The sequence below is a fragment of the Haliotis cracherodii genome, unplaced genomic scaffold, assembly GCF_022045235.1.
Source record: "Haliotis cracherodii isolate W230 unplaced genomic scaffold, xgHalCrac1.p SCAF_13, whole genome shotgun sequence".
Classification (NCBI taxonomy): Eukaryota; Metazoa; Mollusca; class Gastropoda; order Lepetellida; family Haliotidae; genus Haliotis; species Haliotis cracherodii.
Genome location: NW_027266268.1, coordinates 39,200,344 through 39,225,563, shown reverse-complemented (window position 1 = coordinate 39,225,563; position 25,220 = coordinate 39,200,344). Strand labels below are relative to the sequence as shown.

Below are 25,220 nucleotides of genomic sequence, written 5' to 3'. Positions count from 1 at the left end.
CATACAACAAAATCCGGTGAAATACCCCTAGTGACTTACAGATTGTTTTATGATGCAGCCATTGTCAGATGCAACCGATAGGCCGAGGGTGAAAGACACACTGTTATCCGGTTTTCTCAGCATTCTGCAATTCATCTGACATCCCACGTTCACGTTTTGTTTAAGGCGATCTTTATATTTTTGGTGTATTCAATAATTAATCATTAATCCGGTTTTTTACCAGTTGTAGGCATTCACCATTGTCAGGGTTGTTACGAAGGTTTCAAACTACTTGACAAAACACATCCTCGATGCTCCAGTGTTTGATATCGCCGTTCTATTACGATATATACCCAGTGCCCATTCGCAAGCATTGCTCTGTTTTGAATGTGACGTTGATATTACAATGACATGTTTGTTTTTGCGAGGTAGACACGTTTCCTCTGGCGCGTCATAAAAAACTCGACATGTAGATTAAACATACAAAGCACACACAACACATCAGGCGCCCATGGTTCGGCCGGGAAATACACACACATAAAAAAAGAAAATAACAGACATCCAAATACAAGCCAAATATTCTTGACCTAATACGCTATGGTGACAATTATAACACTCACACCCGCCTCTATAGCAGTAGATCCGGGGTAGAATAGGTCCTCAGCAACCCATGCTTGTCATAAAAGGCGACTATGTTTGTCGTAAGAGCGACTAACGGGATCGGCATCAGGCACGAGCACGGGTATGGTGCTGACAAACCCGGAAACATAATCGAGGCGAACCGGGATTCGAACCCAAGTTTAGAGGTTACTGGCGTACCAAGGGACGCAACTCTGCACAGCAAATTGCGGCGCCTCATATGACTCGGCCACCCGTGAAAAAAATAAGTATCATTACTATATTGGGGAAATTTGAAGTTAGGGGATTCGTAAACCAAGCAATAAAACACCCAGTAAAAACGTTTTTTGTCACCCCAGAAATGGACAAGAGCGTTGTGTGAGAAAGATTCGGACAGTGACGGATTGACCAATGGTCAGGAACTGGGCGACCCCAACTGTACCTGGTCACAGGGAATGACAAACCCCACCGGTTCAACGCTATCCCACCCAGGTGAGTGTGAGATGTGTCACATGACCTAGTTAAGTGGGTTGAAACCTACCTTGAATACTATCTAATTTGTAACTCTCATTGCTCACCACTGAATCCCGAATCACTTAACACAAACATCATAAGCATTGAGAAAAGGGTGCGATTCGATGTTAAATTTCCCCCAAAATTTCGAAAATGAAAACATTATAAAACATACTTAAACATACACCATTAAGTTGTTTCATATATTGAATCTCCGTAACCCCAGGTGTGTGTGACCCCTGGAACGACCCCAAGTGTCTGGCCAGAGACGAGAGTTGGGTACTGACGGCTTGTCAGTCTTCGGACTTCACCTGCAACGGCATCAATGACGTCAGTACGTATCCTTCCCTGCGGGGAATCAAGTCATACTTGTGTGCGGGTGTTTAGCATCTCCCGACAGTTCTCCATCCCCTCCTCACCAAAAGGTATTTTATGTCCACCGAATCTTCCGCATGATAATGGGGGGCTCGGGTGGCCCAGTCGTCTAAGGCGCCGCGATTTCAGTAAATTTCAGTAAATTCATTAGTGTCAGATAAAGCCGACTGTCGATTGTCGGATTAACGAGTGTTGGATTAACGAGACTTGACTGTTCTTCAGTGTTGTATATGTTGGGCCAAGAACCGAGAGAAGCGGCCTTCCTTTAATCTGGGCAGACGCTCCATTGAGCGGAGTGTTCTGTATTGTTAAGGGTGAAACGATACACCGATATTCCGATGCATCGCGATACTTGACCCACGATATGATATACGATAAACATGGGCCCATTTATCGATACGCCCCGTTACGGAACGCACATCTCAAGTACAGCTTTTCCTCGCTATTGTGCCTTTCAATTAACCGCTAACTTGGTTATAGCGCGCGGTAACACATGCCTCCCAAAAACGTACTTACATTTTTAATAAGCTCAGTTTTTACACTGACAGATGTTTTTCCCAATCTCAAAAAACATTATCAGCTGATCACCGCAAGCACATAACACAGGAAATACCAGTCAGCAAATCCGAACTGAAGTACGCAATTCAATACCATCATTATACTATCTTGTTATTAAAACGTGTTCATCGTATATCTGGACATGTGTTTGTAATATGTTTTATTAATTTTATTCAAAATTTCATTTAATATTGTTTTCATTAAGTTATGTCAAATCGTGTGTGAAGAGATACAGCTACCACGGTCAGATTACCGCTTTTGACGCATTGAAACGAACTTTAGTTGCTAGAGAATGGATACATATATTAGAAATGCCATACTTTGACTCGTTAAAAGTCATATCTGTGGCAATTTGGCTAATATATGTCAACATAACATTTTTGCAATCGAAATACGTACATGTCGCGCGGGAAGTCCCTACGGTGACTGGTCAAATTGTTCCATACGTAAAAATATCCTGCAACAGCAATCACCAGTACCAAAATTATAAACAATTGATCAATGATTCCAAAACAATATTACTACGTTGGTTTTGGGGAACAATAGCTTTAGCTTTCCAACTGTTTTAGAGGACCAACAGACCTATTCGAACTAGATACATCTAAACCCAAATCACTGTAGACTGTACACACCATCACATATATCTCTCCCAGCTTCCGGGTAAGAATATAGGTCCCTCGGAACCGATGCTTGGCGCATGAGGCGACTAAATGGATCGGGTGGTCAAGCTGGCTAACGTGGGTCAGTGAAGAATATCGTTTCCAAATTGCATAGATCGATGCTCACGATGTCAATCACTGGATTGTCTGGTCCAGACTCGTTAAATTACAGACAGCCATCACACACGCTAACTGCGACGATGAACAACTAACAAAACGATATTACTAAATTCTGTTCAATACGGCGTTAAACTGGTTTAATGGATAAGAGATAGTTCGATATTACGGAACATATTGAGTAACATTGCCAACAATTTCCATCTAGACGTGCGAAACATGGATCTGAAGATACCACGGACATCTGTACCACCAGTTGAAACAACCTACATGTGTCAGATCTTCTCCATTCCCAACGACACCGACTACCACATCATTGCCAGCACGCCCATCATCGACAACGTCAACATCATGCACCACGCCGTCATCTTCGGCTGCACTGAAGGTAACAATAAACTCCACTTAGTTAATTCCGGGTTAGCATATAGATCCCTATGCTTGTCGTAAGAGGCGGCTGATTTGTTAGGGTGGTCAGACAAGGTGACGTAGTTCATGCATGTCTCCGTATCTCTTTCTTTCTTTGTTCTTTAACGCCGCGCTCAGCAATATTCCAGCTATAGGGCGGCGGTCTGTAAATAATCGAGTCTAGGCCAGACAATCCAGTGATTGCATGAGCATCGATCCGCGCAATGGTGAGTGAGTCAGTCCGGTGTTTTACTCCGTTACGACGCATTGTAAATGCTTGAGTCTGGGCCAGGCCAACCGGTGGCTAATCGCATGTACAACGGGTATTCTGGATCGGATGCCACACATCCCTCCATCCCGGAAACTGCGACTTAAAGTACCTGGGATTGAATATGGATTACGTAACTCTGTCGAGGTCGGTATTTAAACTTAGAGTTATTTTTGCGTATTTTCCTCCAGCTGTCATCTTAATATTTATCATGCAAATATCTGAGGCAGATGGTTATTTGAGCACAGCCTCCAGTTGCATGTCTAGTTGAATATATTAAATTCTATGCAAACATTGTATAATTTATTCATTTACATGTAAAATGTAAACCCACATGTAAATATTTTGCAAAGTAAATAACCAGTTTAGATTATCCGCCGAAACAGATCCCATATGCTTATCTCTCATTGGACGATGTACCTGTATATCAGTCGAGCAGTTAATGGTTGTCATAACAACGCACTGCTGCACACAACTCTACTTACAAGAGTGAGTCCGGTTTTCCGCTTTTAGCAATATTCAAGCAATATCACGGCGGGGGACACCACAAATGGGCTTCACACATTGTACCTATGGCTGAAATCGAACTGATGTCTTCGGCATGACGAGCGAACGCTTTAACCAGTAGGCTACCCGACCGCCCCCTAATTACAAGAAATGGATTATGATGTGAGGTGAGGTGAAATGGGGTTTAACGTCGCGTCCAAGATTATTGCACTTATATAGCGACGTGTGTGTGCGTGTGTGTGTGCGTGTGCGTGTGCGTGTGTGTGTATGTGTGTGTGTGTGTGTGTGTACTGGTCTGAACTGATGCGGTTTTATAGTGCTAGCCCACTGAGATACCATGCCGCAGTTTAACATGAATACCCCACTCAGACACAGTATACTGACTCCGAGCCGATCAGACCTTGTTTTCGCCTCTAATGCCGAGCGCCAGACAGGGTAACAACAAGTACCATCTTTTAACGTTTTTTAGTATGACGCGGCCGGGAATTCGGAAGCGAACAGACGCTCTTCCATGGAGGCTGTCGTAGAATATGGGAACAAGATCATGAAGAATACTTCTTTAATAACAATAACACAAATACATTTTCGTTATCATGGCAGTGTATATAGTCATTATCACATTTGCAGAAGAGTGTCTACAGAGCTGTCGTAGTCGAAGTATAAGAAGTCATTTCTGAATAGTTTGACCACTCTGTCAAGTATACCCCGTGGTACAGAGGCGTAGGCCTGTCTAAGGTAGGATCGCCTCTGTGCGGAAGACTCCTGTTTTGTCGAAATGGAATCCTGATAGGAACGGAACATAAGCTGCTTCAGTTTGTCTTTTGTCAGATTCTCTGAAGACTCAGCTTCTAAAAGTTCCTCTGAGCCAGGAGTTAGATAGCCATTGATCTGAAACGTTCTCCACAACCTTCCTGCTAACTGCTTCCGGGTCAGGCACATGTCATGAGGACGATAGTTCCAGTCGGTTAGTATTGTTAACTCGTCCAGCACGTGATCTATGCGAGAATGGTTCTGTAATAGGTGTCCAAGTCCGAATCTCTCCAGTATGAAGCGTGAATCTCGCGAGAACGTCTCCTGTGTGGCCACTATGTCTGGTTTGAATGCACATGGATTACAGGCGTGCTCTATCGGACGCCAGTGTCCGTTCAGAGAGACCACATTACGTTCACCGACATCCACAACATGCCCAAGGAATTCAGTGAAAGAAACATCGTGTCCACAACTCAGACTACGAGAAGATGCATTCTCTCGGCGGGAGACGATGGTCTTCCCAGCGCTGGACCAGTAGTCAGGAAGATACAGCTTGTCGATGTAAGCCGAGAACAATCGAGTAAATGGGCTTCTCGCAACCATGAAACGTGTTGTTGCCATGACAACACGTCTGTCCTCCTCCTTTTGAAGCCTGTACATCTTGATCTTCCTGGGACCACCATGGGCTTCATACCTCGTCATCTGGAATGGGTTGTCAAGACTGCGTCCCCTGGTATCGTTGTGCAGGAAGCGGAACACGCGGATCCAAAACGTGCAGCCTGCCTTAGGTACCACACCGTAGGACATGTTGCGGTAGACGAGGATGTTTTCCGTCCGCCCCGTTCCGTTATTGCCCTCACATACTTGTTGCAGACGACGTCGCCGCGCTGCATACACGGAGGCGCCGCCATCAACCACGTTGGCGTGCAGTATCTAAACAAAATATAGCATTGAGTATTTTCTATTGCTCAAAACATTAACTTTGAACCGCTGGGAGTATTGTATTTTCTACTTGATGATGATACATGACATATTACATATTACTAACACCAGTACTGTCTGAAATGCTAGAAAAACTGCTTTTATGGCTTCAAATTAAAAACACGAATAATACTTTCCCGAATCATTTTGCGAAAAACATGGATAATGGGATCTTTTTTAACCCCGAATCCTCATTATATGGTTAGACATGGGGTACTTGGGCATTATCATTCTGCCCCAGTATCCCCACCTGGAAACATTCATGGGGTACACATCTGTGCATGATCACCTTGGGACACATGTACACATCTGTGCATGATCACCCTGGGACACCGGTACACATCTGTGCATGATCACCCTGGGACACCGGTACACATCTGTGCATGATCACCCTGGGACACATGTACACATCTGTGCATGATTTCCCTGGGACACCGGTACACATCTGTGCATGATCAACTTGGGACACCGGTACACATCTGTGCATGATCACATTGGGACACATGTACACATCTGTGCATGATCACACTGGAACACCGGTACACATCTGTGCATGATCACCTTGGGACACCGGTACACATCTGTGCATGATCACCTTGGGAGACATGTACACATCTGTGCATGATCACCTTGGGACACCGATACACATCTGTGCATGATCACCTTGGGACACCGGTACACATCTGTGCATGATCACCTTGGGACACCAGTACACATCTGTGCATGATCACCCTGGGACATCGGTACACATCTGTGCATGATCACCTTGGGAGACATGTACACATCTGTGCATGACCACCTTGGGAAATATGTACACATCTGTGAATGACCACCTTGGGAAACATGTATACATCTGTGCATGACCACCTTGGGAAACATATATACATCTGTGCATGATTACCTTGGGAAATATGTAAACATCTGTGCATGACCACCTTGGGAAACATGTATACATCTGTGCATGACCACCTTGGGAAACATGTATACATCTGTGCATGACCACCTTGAGAGACATATATACATCTGTGCATGACCACCTTGGGAAACATGTACACATCTGTGCATGATCACCTTGGGAGACATGTACACATCTGTGCATGACCACCCTGGGACACCGGTACACATCTGTGCATGACCACCTTGGGAGACATGTACACATCTGTGCATGACCACCCTGGGACACCAGTACATATCTGTGCATGATCACCCTGGGACACCGGTACACATCTCTGCATGATCACCCTGGGACACCGGTACACATCTGTGCATGATCACCCTGGGACACCGGTACACATCTCTGCATGACCACCCTGGGACACCGGTACACATCTATGCATGATCACCCTGGGACACCGGTACACATCTGTGCATGATCACCTTGGGACACATGTACACATCTGTGCATGATGACCCTGGGACACCGGTACACACCTGTGCATCATCACCCTGGGACACCGGTACACACCTGTGCATGATCACCCTGGGACACCGGTACACACCTGTGCATGATCACCCTGGGACACCGGTACACATCTGTGCATGATCACCTTGGGACACCGGTACACACCTGTGCATGATCACCCTGGGACACCGGTACACACCTGTGCATGATCACCCTGGGACACCGGTACACATCTGTGCATGACCACCCTGGGACACTGGTACACATCTGTGCATGATCACCCTGGGACACCGGTACACACCTGTGCGTGATCACCCTGGGACACCGGTACACACCCGTGCATGATCACCCTGGGACACCGGTACACACCTGTGCATGATCACCCTGGGACACCGGTACACACCTGTGCATGATCACCTTGGGACACCAGTATACATCTGTGCATGATCACCTTGGGACACATGTACACATCTGTGCATGATCACCCTGGGACACATGTACACATCTGTGCATGATCACCCTGGGACACATGTACACATCTGTGCATGACCACCCTGGGACACCGGTACACATCTGTGCATGACCACCCTGGGACACCGGTACACATCTGTGCATGATCACCCAGGGACACCGGTACACATCTGTGCATGACCACCCTGGGACACCGGTACACATCTGTGCATGACCACCCTGGGACACTGGTACACACCTGTGCATGATCACCCTGGGACACCGGTACATACCTGTGCATGATCACCCTGGGACACCGGTACACATCTGTGCATGATCACCTTGGGACACCGGTACACACCTGTGCATGATCACCCTGGGACACCGGTACACACCTGTGCATGATCACCCTGGGACACCGGTACACATCTGTGCATGACCACCCTGGGACACCGGTACACATCTGTGCATGATCACCCTGGGACACCGGTACACACCTGTGCGTGATCACCCTGGGACCCCGGTACACACCCGTGCATGATCACCCTGGGACACCGGTACACACCTGTGCATGATCACCCTGGGACACCGGTACACACCTGTGCATGATCACCTTGGGACACCAGTATACATCTGTGCATGATCACCTTTGGACACATGTACACATCTGTGCATGATCACCCTGGGACACATGTACACATCTGTGCATGACCACACTGGGACACCGGTACACACCTGTGCATGATCACCCTGGGACACCGGTACACACCTGTGCATGATCACCCTGGGACACCGGTACACATCTGTGCATGACCACCCTGGGACACTGGTACACATCTGTGCATGATCACCCTGGGACACCGGTACACATCTGTGCATGACCACCCTGGGACACCGGTACACATCTGTGCATGACCACGCTGGGACACCGGTACACACCTGTGCATGATCACCCTGGGACACCGGTACACATCTGTGCATGACCACCCTGGGACACCGGTACACATCTGTGCATGATCACCCTGGGACATCGGTACACATCTGTGCATGACCACCCTGGGACACCGATACACACCTGTGCATGACCACCCTGGGACACCGGTACACATCTGTGCATGATCACTTTTGAAGACATCTACACAGTTTAGCATGATCACCGGGGGACATATGTACACACTACTTAAAAAATGCGCTGTTCATAGTTTATTTCGATGTCCAAATAATTTCGAAATGTCTGATATTTGTAACGCCTGGGATTTCAAATTACAAATCATCGATTACTCACTAACCAAGGAAAGTCTGAAACCTGTAACATTTATTGAACTGATTACCTGTGACGTTCTGGCTACATCATCACTAGTTGACTTCCGGTGGACTTTGTGGCCTGGTAGATGATGAAATGAAAAACATTAAACATTATTGTCCGTTATGCTACCAGAATACTCACTCACACACTCACTGTGTAAGTCTGAGTAAAAATATAGGAGAGATAGTCGTCTATGTAAAGCTATTATACGCTTGTTAAAATATCTTAGTGCTACAGATATGATAAACCGGCGTTAAAGTTGCATGTATTATTATTATTTATCACACATCCAGATCAGAATGATGAGTAGTTGGATGGATGACCACGTTAATCAGCTTGACTCCCGAGAGTTTCTAGGGCTTCGGTCCTGCCCCACACTGAAGCACATGTACCACATGTGGTGTCTCCTTAGGCAAGAGACTTTGTTCGAAATGTGCCTCTGTTCACCCAGCAGTGAGTGGGTACCCGGTAGGATGAGAAGGTAATGTGGCTGTTAACTTTCTAGCGCCTTAGAAGTTGGGTTGTATACTCTCCAGGGAGCTGAGAATGAAAATCGAGTGCTCACTGATCCATTGACCGGGGAAATAATAATGTAGCGCTATGAGCATCTACTTGCACTGATTATAATTATCATTACTTTAACACAGACTTAAAGTACTACAGACGTAGCGTTACGTTCGGTTTGTGAAAGTTTACTATAAACGTATATCCTCGGGAACCTCGGGTTGGACGTGTGTCCGTGTTTTCTTTCACAAGAAAAAATAATTCGATAGTATCATTTTTCATTTCATAAAAGCCCCAGATCAATTACTCTACACAGGACAACTATGATTATTCGATTCTTTTAATACCGGCTCATGTATCAAAACCCTGAACAGTTTCCTACATGGCTGAACATTTCCGCCGTGACGCTGCAATGAACGCCCAGTTTGCAGTAACATATTTTAATCTGTTGAAAAATTGTGTCGATGACGGTATTGGCAATATGTCAGAAGGTGTAGCCAAGCAGGTATCCTGTGGCGTTCCTATTGTATTCCAACCACACGATTTGTCACCGTACATATATATCTTTCACCATGTTGTCACAGCTGGTGGACGAGGCTGATGATGATGAGTTTTAGGAATGATGAACAAATATTAACGCGATGCACTACAGCACTTACGCTTGTCCGCCGGTCAGACTGACGTCCCTTGTTACACTGATAACTGCCTATTGTTACACACCGATAACCATACTTGCCTGTTGTACAACAGTATACTGTCAGTGTTATCATCCCCACCGCCGCCATTGCCGCCAGGGGGCGGGACACCCTGCGCGTGCAGAGGAACAGGCAACGAACAGCTGTCATTATGTCGCGTTATGTTTCAGCAGGATTCGTGTTGATCAGCCTTGGAAAGCTTTGACCAATCTTGATATAAACCGGGCTTTCGTTTAAAGTCTTGACATAAATAGGCTTTGGGTTGAGAAGTCGATTTAAACAGGGTTTGAGCTGACCAAATTGCATTGGGTAGTCTTAATTTACATGAGCACAGAATTGACATTGCCCAGTCTTAATTTACATGAACATAGAATTGACGTTGACCAACTTGCAATGGATAGTCTTAATTTACATGAGCACAGAATTGACGTTGCAAAGTCTTAATTTACACGAACATAAAATTGACGTTGACCGACTTGCAATGGGTACAGATTTAAAAGGGTTGCTTTGAGCATTCGTGAATCCCAGGTGATTTGCGCTGTTCCGTCTTGGATTACACAGTACTTCCTGTGATCAGTCTTGATCAATGTTGAAACTTTTGCCAGGCTGCGATGGTCCAGTTCTATTTCCGCTCCGCGACGGTGGGGTTCCCCTCCTGTGTATCAGGCTGAGTGACAACCTGCGAGGACGACATGACTATATTAACCGACTGAAGTACTTGTCTCGAAGTTACCTGTACATATATATCCATGCTACTCGCTATATCTCAAATGATATCCCTATCTCGAAGTTACCTGTTTATATTATCTATCCATGCTGATGGCTATATCTGAAATGATATCCCTGTCTCAAAGTTACCTGTTTATATTATCTATCCATGCTGATCGCTTTATCTGAAATGATATCGGTCTCAAAGTTACCTGTTTATATTATCTATCCATGCTGATCGCTTTATCTGAAAAGATATCCCTGTCTCGAAGTTACCTGTTTATATTATCTATCCATGCTGATCGCTTTATCTGAAATGATATCCGTCTCAAAGTTACCTGTTTATATTATCTATCCATGCTGATCGCTTTATCTGAAAAGATATCCCTGTCTCGAACTTACCTGTTTATATTATCTATCCATGCTGATCGCTTTATCTGAAATTATGTCTCTGTCTCGAAGTTACATGTACCTGTACATATCATATGTCAATGCTGCTCGCTTTATCTGTAATTATTCCCGTCTCAAAGTTACCTGTTCATTTTGTTCCCCTTTCTCTAAGTTTTTTGCCCCCCCCCCCCCCCCCTCGCCAAAACCAAACCGACAAAATAACAAAACAAAACAAAACAAAACAAAACAAAACAAAACACACACACACACACACACACACACACACACACACACACACACACACACACACACACACACACACACACACACACACACATATATGTGTGTGTGTATTTCTTTTTACGCTTTGCGTTGACCAACTTTCTGTTTATAATAAAGTAACAACTTCCAACTTAGTTGTTCATGAAAATCAGATTAGATTGTCCAATTCACATACACGTGAACACAATTAACAATTAATTGGTTAAATATGTTTATTCTGAACCTGGCGACAACAGCGGTAGTGACTGTATATAAATATTTGATCAATCTGAACTGACACTAACGATATCCTGTTTATCTGCATCATTGATATATACAGGTAGATAATTTGACACTGAGTATAGTACAATGCCCTCATTCATCTGATGAATGGGTAAGAAGTAACTCTGAAACGTTGTATATGTATAATAAAGAAGTTGTTGTCCATAATGCTACTCATTGTCATATTAACATGACGGCAACATATATACAGTTATATTACAACGATATGCATGTGTTGAACACTGGCGATATATTCAGTCAATGATTTACATCTCTCGTGTAAAACAACTAAAATTGTAAAAGTATATTCACCTGCGCTGATATGCCGATTATAACCGCTTCCCTTCAACTTCCCACATAGTCTGTGACTGTGTAACTGTTCACAGGCCACGCCCACCTTTCACAGCTGTCACATGGTCCTGCTGCTGGTAATTCTAGATTTTATCCTTGCAATTTCCGGGGGTCGTTATCACCTGTAATTACCCGGCCGATATGTCGCATGCAGGGCTCCCTTACACACAGCACACGTCCCACATAAAGAAGCATCATCAATACGTCATCGTCTCGTCGTTGTCGCTATCATCATCTTCATCATCAGTGTCATCTTCAGTATCATTGTCATCTTCAACATCATCATAATCATAAAGACATTCACCTTCATTATCGCGTAAGAATTATCGATATCATTATCATCACCGACATCGTTGACATCATCGTCCCTGAGTCATCATCATCATCATCATCATCATCATCATCATCTTGACATTGTTGATGTGAGTTATTATGAATAATACGTGTTGATGATGAATACTTCAATGTAAGGGCCATGAAACTGATACTACCATACATACACTTTCAAACATTTGCCAAATACCTGTGTGTCGTGCAACAAACATTCAAACTTAAATAATATTTAAAACAGCGATATAACTGGAATACTGTTAATAGCAGCGTTAAACACAACTCACTCACTCACAATATATAAAAATTTCGAGAGAAGTTATTTAAATCGTATACATTTGCATTATGTATAGTGTCTGTAGCGGATGGACGGAAAGTGCGCACATCATGGTATACGTTACTGCATCCATGAACGTAAAACACATATTGTAGACAATTCTTATGACTAAATAAGTAAACAATAATAACTTAGACTGCTTATTTAACCTTAACACGAAAAACGAAGACAACGATATGTGATCAGTGATATTGCTCAGCGCAGTAATGTAACACAAACCCCACCCACTCTGTTATCAGCCAATCGGCAAATAGTAATCTTATGTTCATAAATGCGAACATACTTGGTCAGCCAAACAAACGACATGGAGTCATATATTGCCTACGACTCCTTAATTAGGATTCCCAACTCTAGCCTGAACATAAAGTTGGATGTAAATTTGAACAGAGGCTCTTGAATTAGGTGAGGTGAAATTGGATTTAACGTCACGTCTAAGATTATTGCACTTATACAGCGACGTGCATGCACGTGTGTGTGGCTGCTTGTACTAGTCCGGACTGATGCCGATTTATAGTGCTAGCTCACTGAGATACCATGCCGCAGTTAAACATGAATACCCCACCCCACTCAGACACAGTATACTGACTCCGAGCCGACCAATCCTTGTTTTAGCCCCTTAATGCCGAGTACCAGACAGGGTAACAACAAGTACCATCTTTGACGCGGCCGGGGATCGAACCTCGGACCTTCCGCTCTCCGGGCGGACGCTCTACCACTAGACCACAGAATTGAATTAAATAGGAGGCCAAGTTCAACTGTCCGCCAAATCGGCCATTGTTTATGACGTCATGGATTAGATTGGCTTCAGGGAGACAGTTATCGATCAGTTCCAATGTAATTCAGTTTGCTTAAAATCATAAAACATAGGTTGGGTTCTCGACTGGTCATTATCGAGATCAAACGTCACTTGATGCTATAAAGATGGCTGGTTTTAGTAAAGGTGATAGATATTGACGGATTTAAACCATTTTCATTGATAGATAATTAATTCATTTCTCACACACCTGTGGATGAGAAACCCATTTGAGATAAGTGGTTTCAAACATATGTGTGAGATTCGAGGCAGTATGGTTGTAGGGACCGACCATTTGATATTCTGGGTGGGGACAGGGAGTTTGCATCGAGATAAGATATTTTTTCAGCTTCAGCTGCAAAACCAGATTTTTTTATTTAAATCTATGAGCCGGAATTTCGAAAAACACCTTGCAACAATGTAATTTTGGTGGAAGGCGATTATTATTCTTAGGAATTTTCAGTGACAAATTACTTTTTTCTATAAAATCCCAGCGGCCCCCTATGCATATTAAATGGTCGTTCAGAGTGATTAGCAATTGTTCTTTGATTATTATCATTGCCTTGATAATCCACAGATATGGCTGACACATTTTGTGGAGGGTCACACTGCGTATGAGTGGTTGGTATTCAACCGGAACACGTGACTGATCCGTTGTACATTAATATTGTCTATTCATGTGCCGCGGCAATTGTGACAATAGGCAACTTAGGCGCCGATTCGATTTTAAAATGGTTCGATATTGGAGTATGTAAAAACCGAAAACTGCATTCGTGCTTGTCACATACCATCGACCACCTTCGCATTCAAACGTTAGTCACATTTTGAAGTGTCGAACAGCTGCTGTAAGATAAATGGTCTATGACAGACAATCGTTCAGTCATCTCTTTTAGTCTTCAGGACCAAATATCACACGATACATCTCGCCTACTACGGGCACCCGGGTCTGAAAATGTAACGATGTTCAACTTAACAGTTTCCGTTCAAAAACAGGTCAAACAGTCAATTCCCTCCCACTGATCTACCCACCCGAACCAGGCGTAACAGAGACAAGCAAAACCGTCTCATCTTTGTCATATTTAGATCTATGTTTACAGATTCAGAGTGACAACATCTTCTCTACAAGACTGCATGCCAATAGGGATGACTTCAACTGTCTTACCGTCAACTTTCCCTTCATGTCGAGATACCGGGGTAGAATAGGTCTTCAGCAACCCATGCTTGCTGTAAAAGGTGACTATGCTTGTCGTAAAAGGCGACTAACGGGTTCGGGTGGTCAGGCTCGCTGACTTGGTTGATACATGTCATCGATCCCAATTGCGTGGATCGATGCTCATGATATTAGTCACTGGATTGTTTGGTCCAGACTTGATTATTTACAGACCGCCGTCATATAGCTGAAATATTGCTGAGTGCGGCGTAAAACAACCAACCAACCATCCTTGCCTTCATGTCGAGCAAGAGTCCAGCAGCTCCAGGCTGTTGTGCCCACGTTTCACACCTTTTGAAGTTAATCGGGCATACACTTTCTACAATGTCAAGGGGAGTCGGCGACCGTTGTTCAGAAGTTGTTACAGGGATAATCAGGGTTACAAGAGTCAAGGGGGCGGTCGGGTAGCCTAGTGGTTAAAGCGTTCGCTCGTCACGCCGAAGACCCGGGTTCGAATCCCGACATGGGTACAATGTGTGAAGCCCATTTCTGGTGTCCCCCGCCGTGATATTACTGGAATATTGCTAAAAGCGCGGTAAAACCAAACTCACTCAAAACTCACTCTCTAGAGTCAAGGTCCCAGTAGAGCTTTCAAAACGTTTTATAGTAGGCACGTGGAGCAATTTCCAGATTTGACACATCAGTGATCAAAATTATGTCCGATGCAATCCCCTGTTTTGATTTGTACCCTAATATGTTCCCGTCCCGTGTCTGTGTCGGCTGCCAGCGATGTCTGATCCGACTGATGTCCCACTGGACGCACCAAGAAGTACAAAATCTTGCGTCCAACGACTTTCTCCTCTTCTGAACACTCCTTCTGTTTGGCTTCGCACGCTGAAGGATCCCCGGTGTAGCGAAACTCAGGTTTCAAACGGCGAGAAAAAATAAACTTGGAGGTATCATGAAAAACAAGGCCCATCATGCGAACTTGTCCGTTGACAGACGTATGTCTTACTAACCATAGTGCGCGTTATATCATGCGGCAAACACTCAGCGACAACATCGCACCAGCACGTTGTGGGAGTGCCAGGACACAAGAAATTAGCCAGATCATCGTGTCACGCGCCATGCCTGTGGTATCCTCGGCACGTACATGGGCACTTCCGTCCTTGACCTGGACCTCAGTCACATGCAAACAACACTCTGAGTCAAGCACAGTTGGAATGAAAACTATTTCTAAGTTGTTGGCACTGTGTTTTCTGGTCCGATCCATGGTGATGTTTTTAAAATTAGCATTGATTCGGGTGACGCTCATTTTCGCAATGACCTCACAACGTGTTCGGCCCAAGTCAAACGTTGACATAGTTCACGTGCACGTATGAGCGATTCGGCTTCGGCTTCGGATGAAAGTATTTAAAAAAATATTTTTAAGTGTATAACCTTTTACATATGAAAATTAAATGTTGAGAAAACAGTAATTGTACTCCAAAACGTTAAGTCGTTATTTCAAAACCTTAATCCATGGTATTTTTTTTCTGCGTGCAAGGATTTTCTTAAATGTGTTATACGGTCGACATTTGGTTTACCAAACACTTGTATTTCTACGAATATCTCTTCTTATACAGAGAACGCAATCTGATGTTTGTAGGGCGTTATCAAAACTTTGAAAGCGATGGGTAATAAATTATGGTCCCACATGGAATCAGTTTTCTTTGTCCCCTGCTTAAGCTCGGGAGAGGCAAAATCATTTCACGATGTATATAAAGATGTATATATATAACGCCATTCATATATCATAACGCTGAAGAGCTGTCATGAGACAGTTAAAGTACTATGTCTGAAACTGATATACAGATCTTTTGGTATGACGCGACCAGGGGATCAAACCACCGACGTCCCTGTCTCCGGACACTCTGTCCACTAGACCACGGAGGTGGTTCTGGATGAAGGAGGTTTGACCGTCTACTCCTCTTTCAGACGAACCTGAGTCCCTTGCCCCCTTTACTTGCGGCATGCTTCCTGGTGGGAGCTGTCGGGCCCTCGTGAGCCTCTGGACATTGGGCAACGCTGGTGATTGCATCCACGAGTCGGTGGGATTCCGGATGGGGGTACGCGGCTTCAAGAAGTTAGCTGTTCAGGTAAGTTGCAGACACTGTCATCTGTCTATATACCTTAATTGAGTCAGTGCGTAAGCTGGAATGACGCCGCTTTGAACAAAAGATTTATCGCGGCGTGTTAGTTCTACGGGGGAGTAAAGACGGAAGTGATGCGGGTGTAAGACGTTTACAACCATGATGAAACCCGCTACAATCACTTCAGTTTCAACGTTTTCCAATAATAATTGATCACATGTCTTCGCAGAAGTAATACATATACAATGTAACCAAACAACTCCATACCAAATACAAAAAGTATACAAAAAAATTGACCCAAGCTCTTTTGGACATATCCGGTTATAGGTGCGCATGCGTAACGTCCTTACTTACGAAATTGAGATTGATTTTGCCGATAAAATACAACAAACTGATTTGCTGATGTTAATTTTGGCAAGAGCAATTTTACCTCACGAATAAGCTTCACTTAGTCCGCTATTTGTTTACATTCGACACCGAGAACCAATGAATGTCATGTTCAGTGTCATCCAGTCGCAGCCTACATGGAATCGGCCAATGCCTGCCCTTGTGTAGGTAGAACGGAGCCCAGTCAATGGTAATCCTTTCTAACCCATTCACTCTTATCACAGCTGCACTGGAACAATCCCGAAAAGAGGAGTGACTATTTCGACCAATCAGGAATGACGATCTACTTCACCCCGGTCCTGCGAACTTATGATGCAGGTATCCTGACAACTGGCCAAGAGAACCTGCTGATCCCACCTGGAGAGCCTAGTGTGAAGGCCCTGGCCAGAACCCCCGGTGCATGTACCAACCGTTTCTTCACAGGGACAATATATGTAACAGAAGCTGCTAACCACATGCATTACCTAGGTATGTGCAGTATTCAACATTTGCTTTTATAAAAATGACAATAAGGCCCTTCACATTTTCTTAGTCTGTCTCACAGACCCTGACACAAATATATCAAATACAGCCCATGCAAATCTATAATGTTTGAAGAGAATCTCTGGGCGCCTTGTTATTTAATTCTTATTAAGATAATTTAACAACTGTTTTTATCTGTACGATATGTTCATGTCAGTAAGCAGAGTTGAGGGTGGGAATATCGGTGAGAATATTCAGCAATGTAGTATTAGGGGTTGAGGGTGGGAATATTCAACAATGTAGTGTTAGGGGCTGAGGGTGGGGATACCGGTGAGAATATTCAGCAATGTAGTGTTAGGGGATGAGGGTTGAATATTGGATAGAATATTCAGCAATGTAGTGTTAGGGGACGAGGGTGGGAATATTCAGCAATGTAGTGTTAGGGGCTGAGGGTTGAATATTGGATAGAATATTCAGCAATGTAGTGTTAGGGGCTGAGAGTGGAATATCGGTGAGAATATTCAGCAATGTAGTGTTAGGGGTTGAGGGTGGGAATATTCAGCAATGTAGTCTTAGGGTGTGAAGTGTGGGAATATCGGTGAGAATATTCAGCAATGTAGTGATAAGATCTGAGGGTGGGAATATTCAGAAATGTAGTGTTAGGGGTTGAGGGTAGGAATATCGGTGGGAATATTTAGTAATGTAGTGTTAGGGGACGAGGGTAGGAATATTCAGCAATGTAGTATTAGGGGATGAGGGTGGGAATATCGGTGAGAATATTCAGCAATGTAGTGTTAGGGGTTGAGGGTAGGAATATCGGTGAGAATATTCAGTAATGTAGTGTTAGGGGTTGAGGGTAGGAATATCGGTGAGAATATTCAGTAATGTAGTGTTAGGGGTTGAGGGTAGGAATATCGGTGAGAATATTCAGTAATGTAGTGTTAGGGGTTGAGGGTAGGAATATCGGTGAGAATATTCAGTCGTGTAGTGTTAGGGGTTGAGGGTGGGATACAGAGAACGTTAAGAACAATAACGTTGCATCTACAATATTTCAGCAATGTAGTCCATATTGGTTTGATCAAAGTGGTAAACGTCTTATGACCTGCATCACTTCTGGCTGTCCTCCAACATCAAGCTGACATATCATGGAAGCTGAGATATAAATGTTATACTGTTTAAAGCCCCGTAAACACACTTACTCAGGTGATAATGTGTCACTCGACAGGTGTCTCCCAATCTCTGGAGCTCTACAGGAATGGCGTCAAAGTCCGAGATCTTGCAAGTGACCGTAAATATAACTATGACAACCCCCTGACCCACAAGTAAGTGATCACACGTGTGAATAGTAATTTAAATCTTCATGATAAGTTAACACTGTTAAACTTGTACAGTGTCCAGTGAATTCGTTCGGTTTGAGAAATATCCGGACTAACGAAACATTGTCTTAGAGGAATATCATTTGTATTTGTATGTTGAGAGTTCTTAACAAACACGTCCAGAACTAGAGGTATGAGAACGTCCAGAACATCTTTGTATGTTATGTGCGTGTATGCGTGTGTGCGTGCGCGCGTGTTTATGTGGCTACGTGTACAAGTTAAGATGTATACCAATATATCTATATATATAGCATGCATAGAGGTTATCACTCGATTGTGTTTTGGGATGGTAAATATCCTGTATTAGGAATAAACATTGTATTTAGCCAAAACACAGAAACGTCATAACCTCTTAATCATATAATTTCATTGTTAAATTCTGTCCTCGATAAACCTGTTTTTATCTCTCGCAAACAGTACCTAAACATTGCAAGGTTACCTGGATTGTGCGCATTAATATATCTTACGTCAGCAGGTCAGTGATTCGTCCGACGGACAGTGACTATATTCAATATAGTGCCAACTATCATCTGTTTCTTAGTGGCGTAACTACATATAGGCAGAATAACAATTGCTTACACATAGAGATTTTGCTTGCCTTTCGCGGAGCTCCATCGGTCCGCCCGCCAGGGTCAGTGCCCTGCCCTTCCCACACAAGCTCTTACGCTGTTCAACGTCTCTTCGGGTGTTATGAAAACTTCAACTTACCATGTAGTCCAAGCGATATCTCCTGTGGGAGTCAGTTTTGGATGATAAATATATGTATATAAAATACAAAAAATACAAAAGTCCATATATATATATATATGTCATCTTTTTTATATATGGCGATAATTGAGGAAGAAGGGAATTAAAGTTTCAGGAATGGGATTTTCATGAATCTATAAACTAAGTTAAAAGGATGCAAAATGCAAAGATTATGCACCCAAACCCCATGTAGTTTGATTTTCATGACATTTATAATTTGTGAAGACATAAGCAAAATTGTATTTACTGTTTAACGCTTAAAACCCTAAAATCAGTGATACATATTGTGACTTTAATAGTCTAGAACAGGCAAGGTCAAACTGTATAAACATTACAAACGTCATAATGACAGTGCCTTCATGCAACATCGATAATTCGCTAGGTGTTCTTGAGTTCTCTAATATTCTTTGGGTTTTACATCAGCGGGGTAATCAGAATTCGTGTTTAATACATCCATCACTTAAGCCTAATATCCATGTCTCCATAGGTCATATTATTTTATCTTCTCATGTGTCAGTATAATCATATTTCAAATTTGTTCTCTTTTCTGAAAGTAATTAATTGACAAGTAACATTTACTGCAGCTGGATAAAGTATAGTGTTTTAAATGTAACAAACGAACTGCATGTACTTTTTCAGTAAATATATACATTTAACTAGTTTACATTGTAACGAAACTATTTGTTAACCTTTAGATGCCAAATGTATAATATTAAAAGTAAATTTAACAACGAAACTACAAACTAATGTCCCTACAGTTATACCTTTCTTCTGATTTAAAGTTAAGTTCCAATTACAGTTAATATCTGTGTGAAAATATATACATTTTGATTATTATATGAAATAATTTACCACAACACATTTTGATATTTACCCAGTTCTTAACACATCTTTTAAGAACGGTTCCGCGTAATAAGTAATTTTGTTAATTTGAGTCTGTATATCTTCATGTTGTAACTCAAATTATGATGTAAAAAGTTTTGTACTTTAGGTCACATGGCCTTTAATGCAAATAAACCTGTCTGTCTGTTTGTCTGTTATCTGAAGTTAAGTTCCTACTCTGGTAAATATCTGAATCAAAATATATACGTTTTGATTAATATGACGCAATATACCTTTTATACAAGATACATTTGAAACTTTACAACAACGAATGAAACATCAAGTGATATTTTGGAATCATTTTGTCCTTAATGTTTCATTAAAGTGTCCCCACTGTTACATCCACTAAGTTTCAAAAGATAGACACTACAGTAAACATTGATGTCAAATAATGTGACGGCCTGTTATGATATAAAAGACTATTCCTTTGAGTTGTTTGTCTTTAAAGGTTCATATTTCACGATAAACAAATATCAGATTTTGAAAGTAATATAACCCCATCATCCACGTCTCTCCCTACCGTTACACTGCAATAAAATCAAAGAACTGTAAAAGGAGTGACACAATTTAGAACCTTTCAACAATGAGAAAATGGATTCATCATCTATTTAAACATTTTAATATTACAATTTACACTATTAATGTAAATTATAAACACCCTCAATTAAACATGAAATCAAAACACTGTTACTGTTGTCCATACCTATGCATAATGTCTGCCGACTGTTGTCCGACATGTCCTCACTGTTATGCAACAGTAGAGACATAACAGTTAAGACTAAATGTACCAATTAATTTTTGCTCCCCAATGGCTGTTTTTCAATATCCCTTCTAGTTAACCTTTCTTGTTCATGCATTTTATGAGTGAAAATAAATATAAATATGTTTTTGTTTTGATTTTTACAATGTAACAGTAGGGACAATTATTATTATAAAGACTAAAACTTGGACAGGGGATGACTGTAATTTTTGTGTTTTTCACTCTCTGTGTTGTTGGGTGGTCTGGGTTTGACCATGTAACAGCTGGGACAATTATTTTTATACATGCTCATAATTGCTTGGGTTTGGACACGTCATGGCCGTCTATATTTTTCATTCTCTGTGTTTGGGGGTTGTTGGTGCCATGGGGTCTTCCCAAAGAGGGAGTCACCTCAGGACAGCAGGAGGGAGAAATTATTGTTTTCTAACAAAAAAAAACAGTTGACAGAAAACAGTAGGGACATCCGAGTTTGTGACAAGACTGTTAGGGGTCAGAGAATTTGTTTAAAAAAATCAATTTTGATGCAAGATCTTGTTTTGAAATCTAAAGGATATTTCTACCATTAAGATTACATAATATTTAGAGAATATATAATAAATTATCAAAATTTGGATTGAAAGTTTGAAGGTCAGGCTTGTACCAGACCAAAGCTGGTCTTCATAAGTGTCAAACAATCTCTTTTAGTTTGGAATAATTCACCTCTTTTTCCTAGTACATCTTAACATATGTCGGAATGTAACATTTAAATGGAAAAAATAATATTTACAGTAGATTTATGTAAAGAATATTACTGTGTAACAAGAATTGTTACAATTTTCTGAAATGACTCAGCTACAGGCATCCGCTCAATCAACAATACGAATGAGGCTGTCTTTTATGTTTGTGCAAAATAAACCTACATATGTATACTGTGCAACGGCCCATTTAACTGTTGTTGCTATCAGAGCCGGAATTAGGTAGATAAAAGATGTCTGTTTCGGGCTTTCGTAGCATTATCTTGAACTTTACCTTCAACAAACATACTTTGGGTTAGCCAAAACGGCTTGAAACAAATGCTACCTTAAGTAAACGTCATATTAGTTTCAAAGTTAATAAAACATACCACGTGTTTGTTGAAATGTGACACCAATGGATTTCACTGATACGGTTGCCTCACGACACTATTTTCAAGTAATGTTTCAATGTTCATGTCTAATGTTTTATCTTTCTTAACCTCTTTGATATTAAATTTGGAAGTCTAATAATAAAACCAAACAAATTCAAGCACAGTATACAATTCTGCACATTTGAGCTTCATCGCCTATTAAATATCCAGCTGTCGTGCTCTGCATATAGCAGTATCAAACAAACACGGTGGATTGCAATTGGTGTCCCATACTCTGTAGGTGTGCCGTCCAATGATCTAAGGAGCTGCAACAATATGCACAAAGTTGTTTCCCTTGGCTGTGTCAGGATTCGCTGGTCCCATACCCGTGCGCAAGGGGTTCACTTATATGGTTAAAGTTCATTGCATGTTTGACTGTCCTCCTACGGTGAGCTCACAAGCCGTGGTATAACTGAATACCGCTGAACCAAAATCATGCCTGTTTCCAATGCCTGCACGGAACAAGGCGATTTTATGCTAACATTCTTAGACAACTGTGGAAAAAAAAAACAAGGAAAAGCAATCCTCTATGAAACACAGGCCTAAAATGATGTTGTTCCAATAACCCGACCGACCCTGAAATAAGATGTCGATCCTGTGTGGTCATTAAGTCACTGTTGAAAGTTATAAATAGTATTGTTGATTGTCCATGTTTATGCACAGATTCAGTGAGCCCGTTGAGATCCGACCTGGTGACGAGCTGAGGACGTATTGTGAGTACGCATCCTCCAAGAAGTCTACGACAACAATGTTCGGTGATGCGACGTCCGACGAGATGTGCTACAGTTTCATCACCTACTACCCTCAACAGAACTCCAGCAGACCATTCCTCACCAACTTCAAGAGCATTCCTAAATGCATGCTTGACATTGAGGACACGTACGAAGGTTGTGCATGGAAGACGATTTTCACCGACCCCGAATTATTGCAGCTTCATGGCCTTGTGAACACCACTTGCAACTTGTTTGAGAAGTGTTCGCCCGCATGTTACAACGCCATTCAGACAACAAAGCAGCACAAATGTTTCCAGGGCGATATATGGAAATATAACATCTATGAACTGTTAAGGGCCAAGATCACGGTCACGTTTCTCATGAAGTTACGGTCGTGTGAGTGTGAAGACGTTGCACCCTCCTCAGCACCCCCTACAGCCCCCGACGCGGTCTCCAAGCCTGACAACAGCACCTGTGACTGGGCAGGCTTATATGTTCCATCGGTTGGAAACCCACTCGACACCATCTTCATCAACGTCACCGGCAGTTGTGCTGCTACGGGCGACTGTCTCCAGGAGTGCGTGCCTGCTGTCAGGGCTGCGAGGGAACATCCGTGCTTCCAGGGAGCGGAGTGGGAACACGGACGGCGCTACCTCTATGAAAGATCAAACTTCAAGACTCTGGAGTTTCTCTTGGACTTTGAATCCTGTAATTGCGAGTTGGGGATCGCTGCTACACCTCCTACAGGTGCAGTTTCATTTCAGTATAGTTATCATCACCTTGTTCTGATAACAATCATTTCCGTCTTCTGTGTTCTTGCTTCGTGAAGAGATACGCTAAACCAACCTGATAAACCTGTACCGAGACCCGGCGACTAAGCAAATGAGGTCATCTATCAAAATCTCTTTTCATAAGCTCTATACATCGACGGCATGCCTACTGGCTTGAAAATACTATTTCATGACGTTCCCCAAAGGTTGGTAGTTTTTGTAAACAAGCGTGGCTTCACATAACTTGGCACGATATATATATACATGCATGTTATTCCTGTGCTGTTTCTTAGTTCTCTTTGTGAATGAAATTTTCACATCGTGTTTTATATATTATTATAACGTTGTAACTACCCACTTGTCAACTGCTACTGTAACTGCAGTTTCTACTCCTACTGCTACTGTAACTGCAGTTTCTACTCCTACTGCTACTGTTACTATAACTGATTCCCTTCCTCCTCCTACCACTATAACTACTACTGCTACACCTACCACCACCACTACTACAACTACTACTACTACTACTACTACTACAACTACTACTACTACTACTACTACTACTACTACATACTACAACTACTACTACCACCACTACTACTACTACTACATACTACAACTACTACTACCACCACCACTACTACTACTACTACTACTACATACTACAACTACTACTACCACCACCACTACTACTACCACCACCACTACTACTACTACTACTACTACATACTACAACTACTACTACCACCACCACTACTACTACTACAACGACTACTACTACTACTACTACTACATACTACAACTACTACTACCACCACCACTACTACTACTACAACGACTACTACTACTACTACTACTACTACTACTACTACTACTACTACTACTACTACTACTCCTACTACACAGCCATCTAACCGCCTCAGCCACCGAGGCATCCACGCTGACTTTGTTGGTTCGCGATTAGGTGCCTCACTCTGGCGGTGTAGGTTTGAATCCCGGACGGGACTCGACCCAAAAAAGTACGAGCATCTGTACTTTACTAAGAAAGTGTTATCCCCAATAGAACACTTGCTACATCTGACCGCTTTCTGAATGGCATTGTGTGTTCATGCTGCTACTTCTACTATTATAGTTTGTAATAAACATAAAGACGCACATGCA

General features: G+C 42.6%; 2 protein-coding genes across 3 annotated transcripts in view; one reads left to right on the top strand and one right to left on the bottom strand.

Moving 5' to 3' along the window:
- Nucleotides 1–24,940, top strand: part of LOC139459913 (tyramine beta-hydroxylase-like) — a 34,221-nt gene extending 9,281 nt beyond the window's left edge. The window contains exons 3-9 of the mRNA XM_071241639.1: nucleotides 957–1,089; nucleotides 1,337–1,444; nucleotides 3,028–3,204; nucleotides 16,667–16,827; nucleotides 17,433–17,676; nucleotides 18,896–18,992; nucleotides 23,243–24,940. Coding sequence (XP_071097740.1) covers nucleotides 957–1,089; nucleotides 1,337–1,444; nucleotides 3,028–3,204; nucleotides 16,667–16,827; nucleotides 17,433–17,676; nucleotides 18,896–18,992; nucleotides 23,243–24,119 — 1,797 coding nt within the window. The 3' untranslated portion in view covers nucleotides 24,120–24,940. The remainder of the gene's footprint in view (nucleotides 1–956; nucleotides 1,090–1,336; nucleotides 1,445–3,027; nucleotides 3,205–16,666; nucleotides 16,828–17,432; nucleotides 17,677–18,895; nucleotides 18,993–23,242) is intronic.
- LOC139459914 (carbohydrate sulfotransferase 11-like) lies at nucleotides 4,597–12,086 on the bottom strand. Of its 2 annotated transcripts, XM_071241640.1 has the most exons (4): nucleotides 12,041–12,086; nucleotides 10,129–10,766; nucleotides 8,914–8,966; nucleotides 4,597–5,682 (listed from the first exon to the last, which is right to left on the bottom strand). In XM_071241640.1, the coding sequence occupies exons 2-4, from the start codon at nucleotides 10,235–10,237 to the stop codon at nucleotides 4,615–4,617; spliced, it is 1,230 nt and encodes a 409-aa protein (XP_071097741.1). In that variant the 5' UTR covers nucleotides 10,238–10,766; nucleotides 12,041–12,086; the 3' UTR covers nucleotides 4,597–4,614. The 2 variants fall into 2 exon arrangements, with proteins under 2 accessions (XP_071097741.1, XP_071097742.1); XM_071241641.1 differs by lacking the exon at nucleotides 12,041–12,086 and having other exon boundaries at nucleotides 10,543–10,656.
- Nucleotides 24,941–25,220: the final 280 nt, after the last annotated feature.

Coding starts and splice junctions, on each gene's coding strand:
- LOC139459914 (XM_071241640.1), bottom strand. CDS start 10,237: ATGACAGCTGTTCGTTGCCTGTTCCTCTGCACGCGCAGGGTGTCCCGC. Junction 8,967..10,128: donor AGTATACTGTTGTACAACAG/GCAAGTATGGTT, acceptor ATCATCTACCAG/GCCACAAAGTCCACCGGAAG. Junction 5,683..8,913: donor ATGTAGCCAGAACGTCACAG/GTAATCAGTTCA, acceptor TATTTTGTTTAG/ATACTGCACGCCAACGTGGT.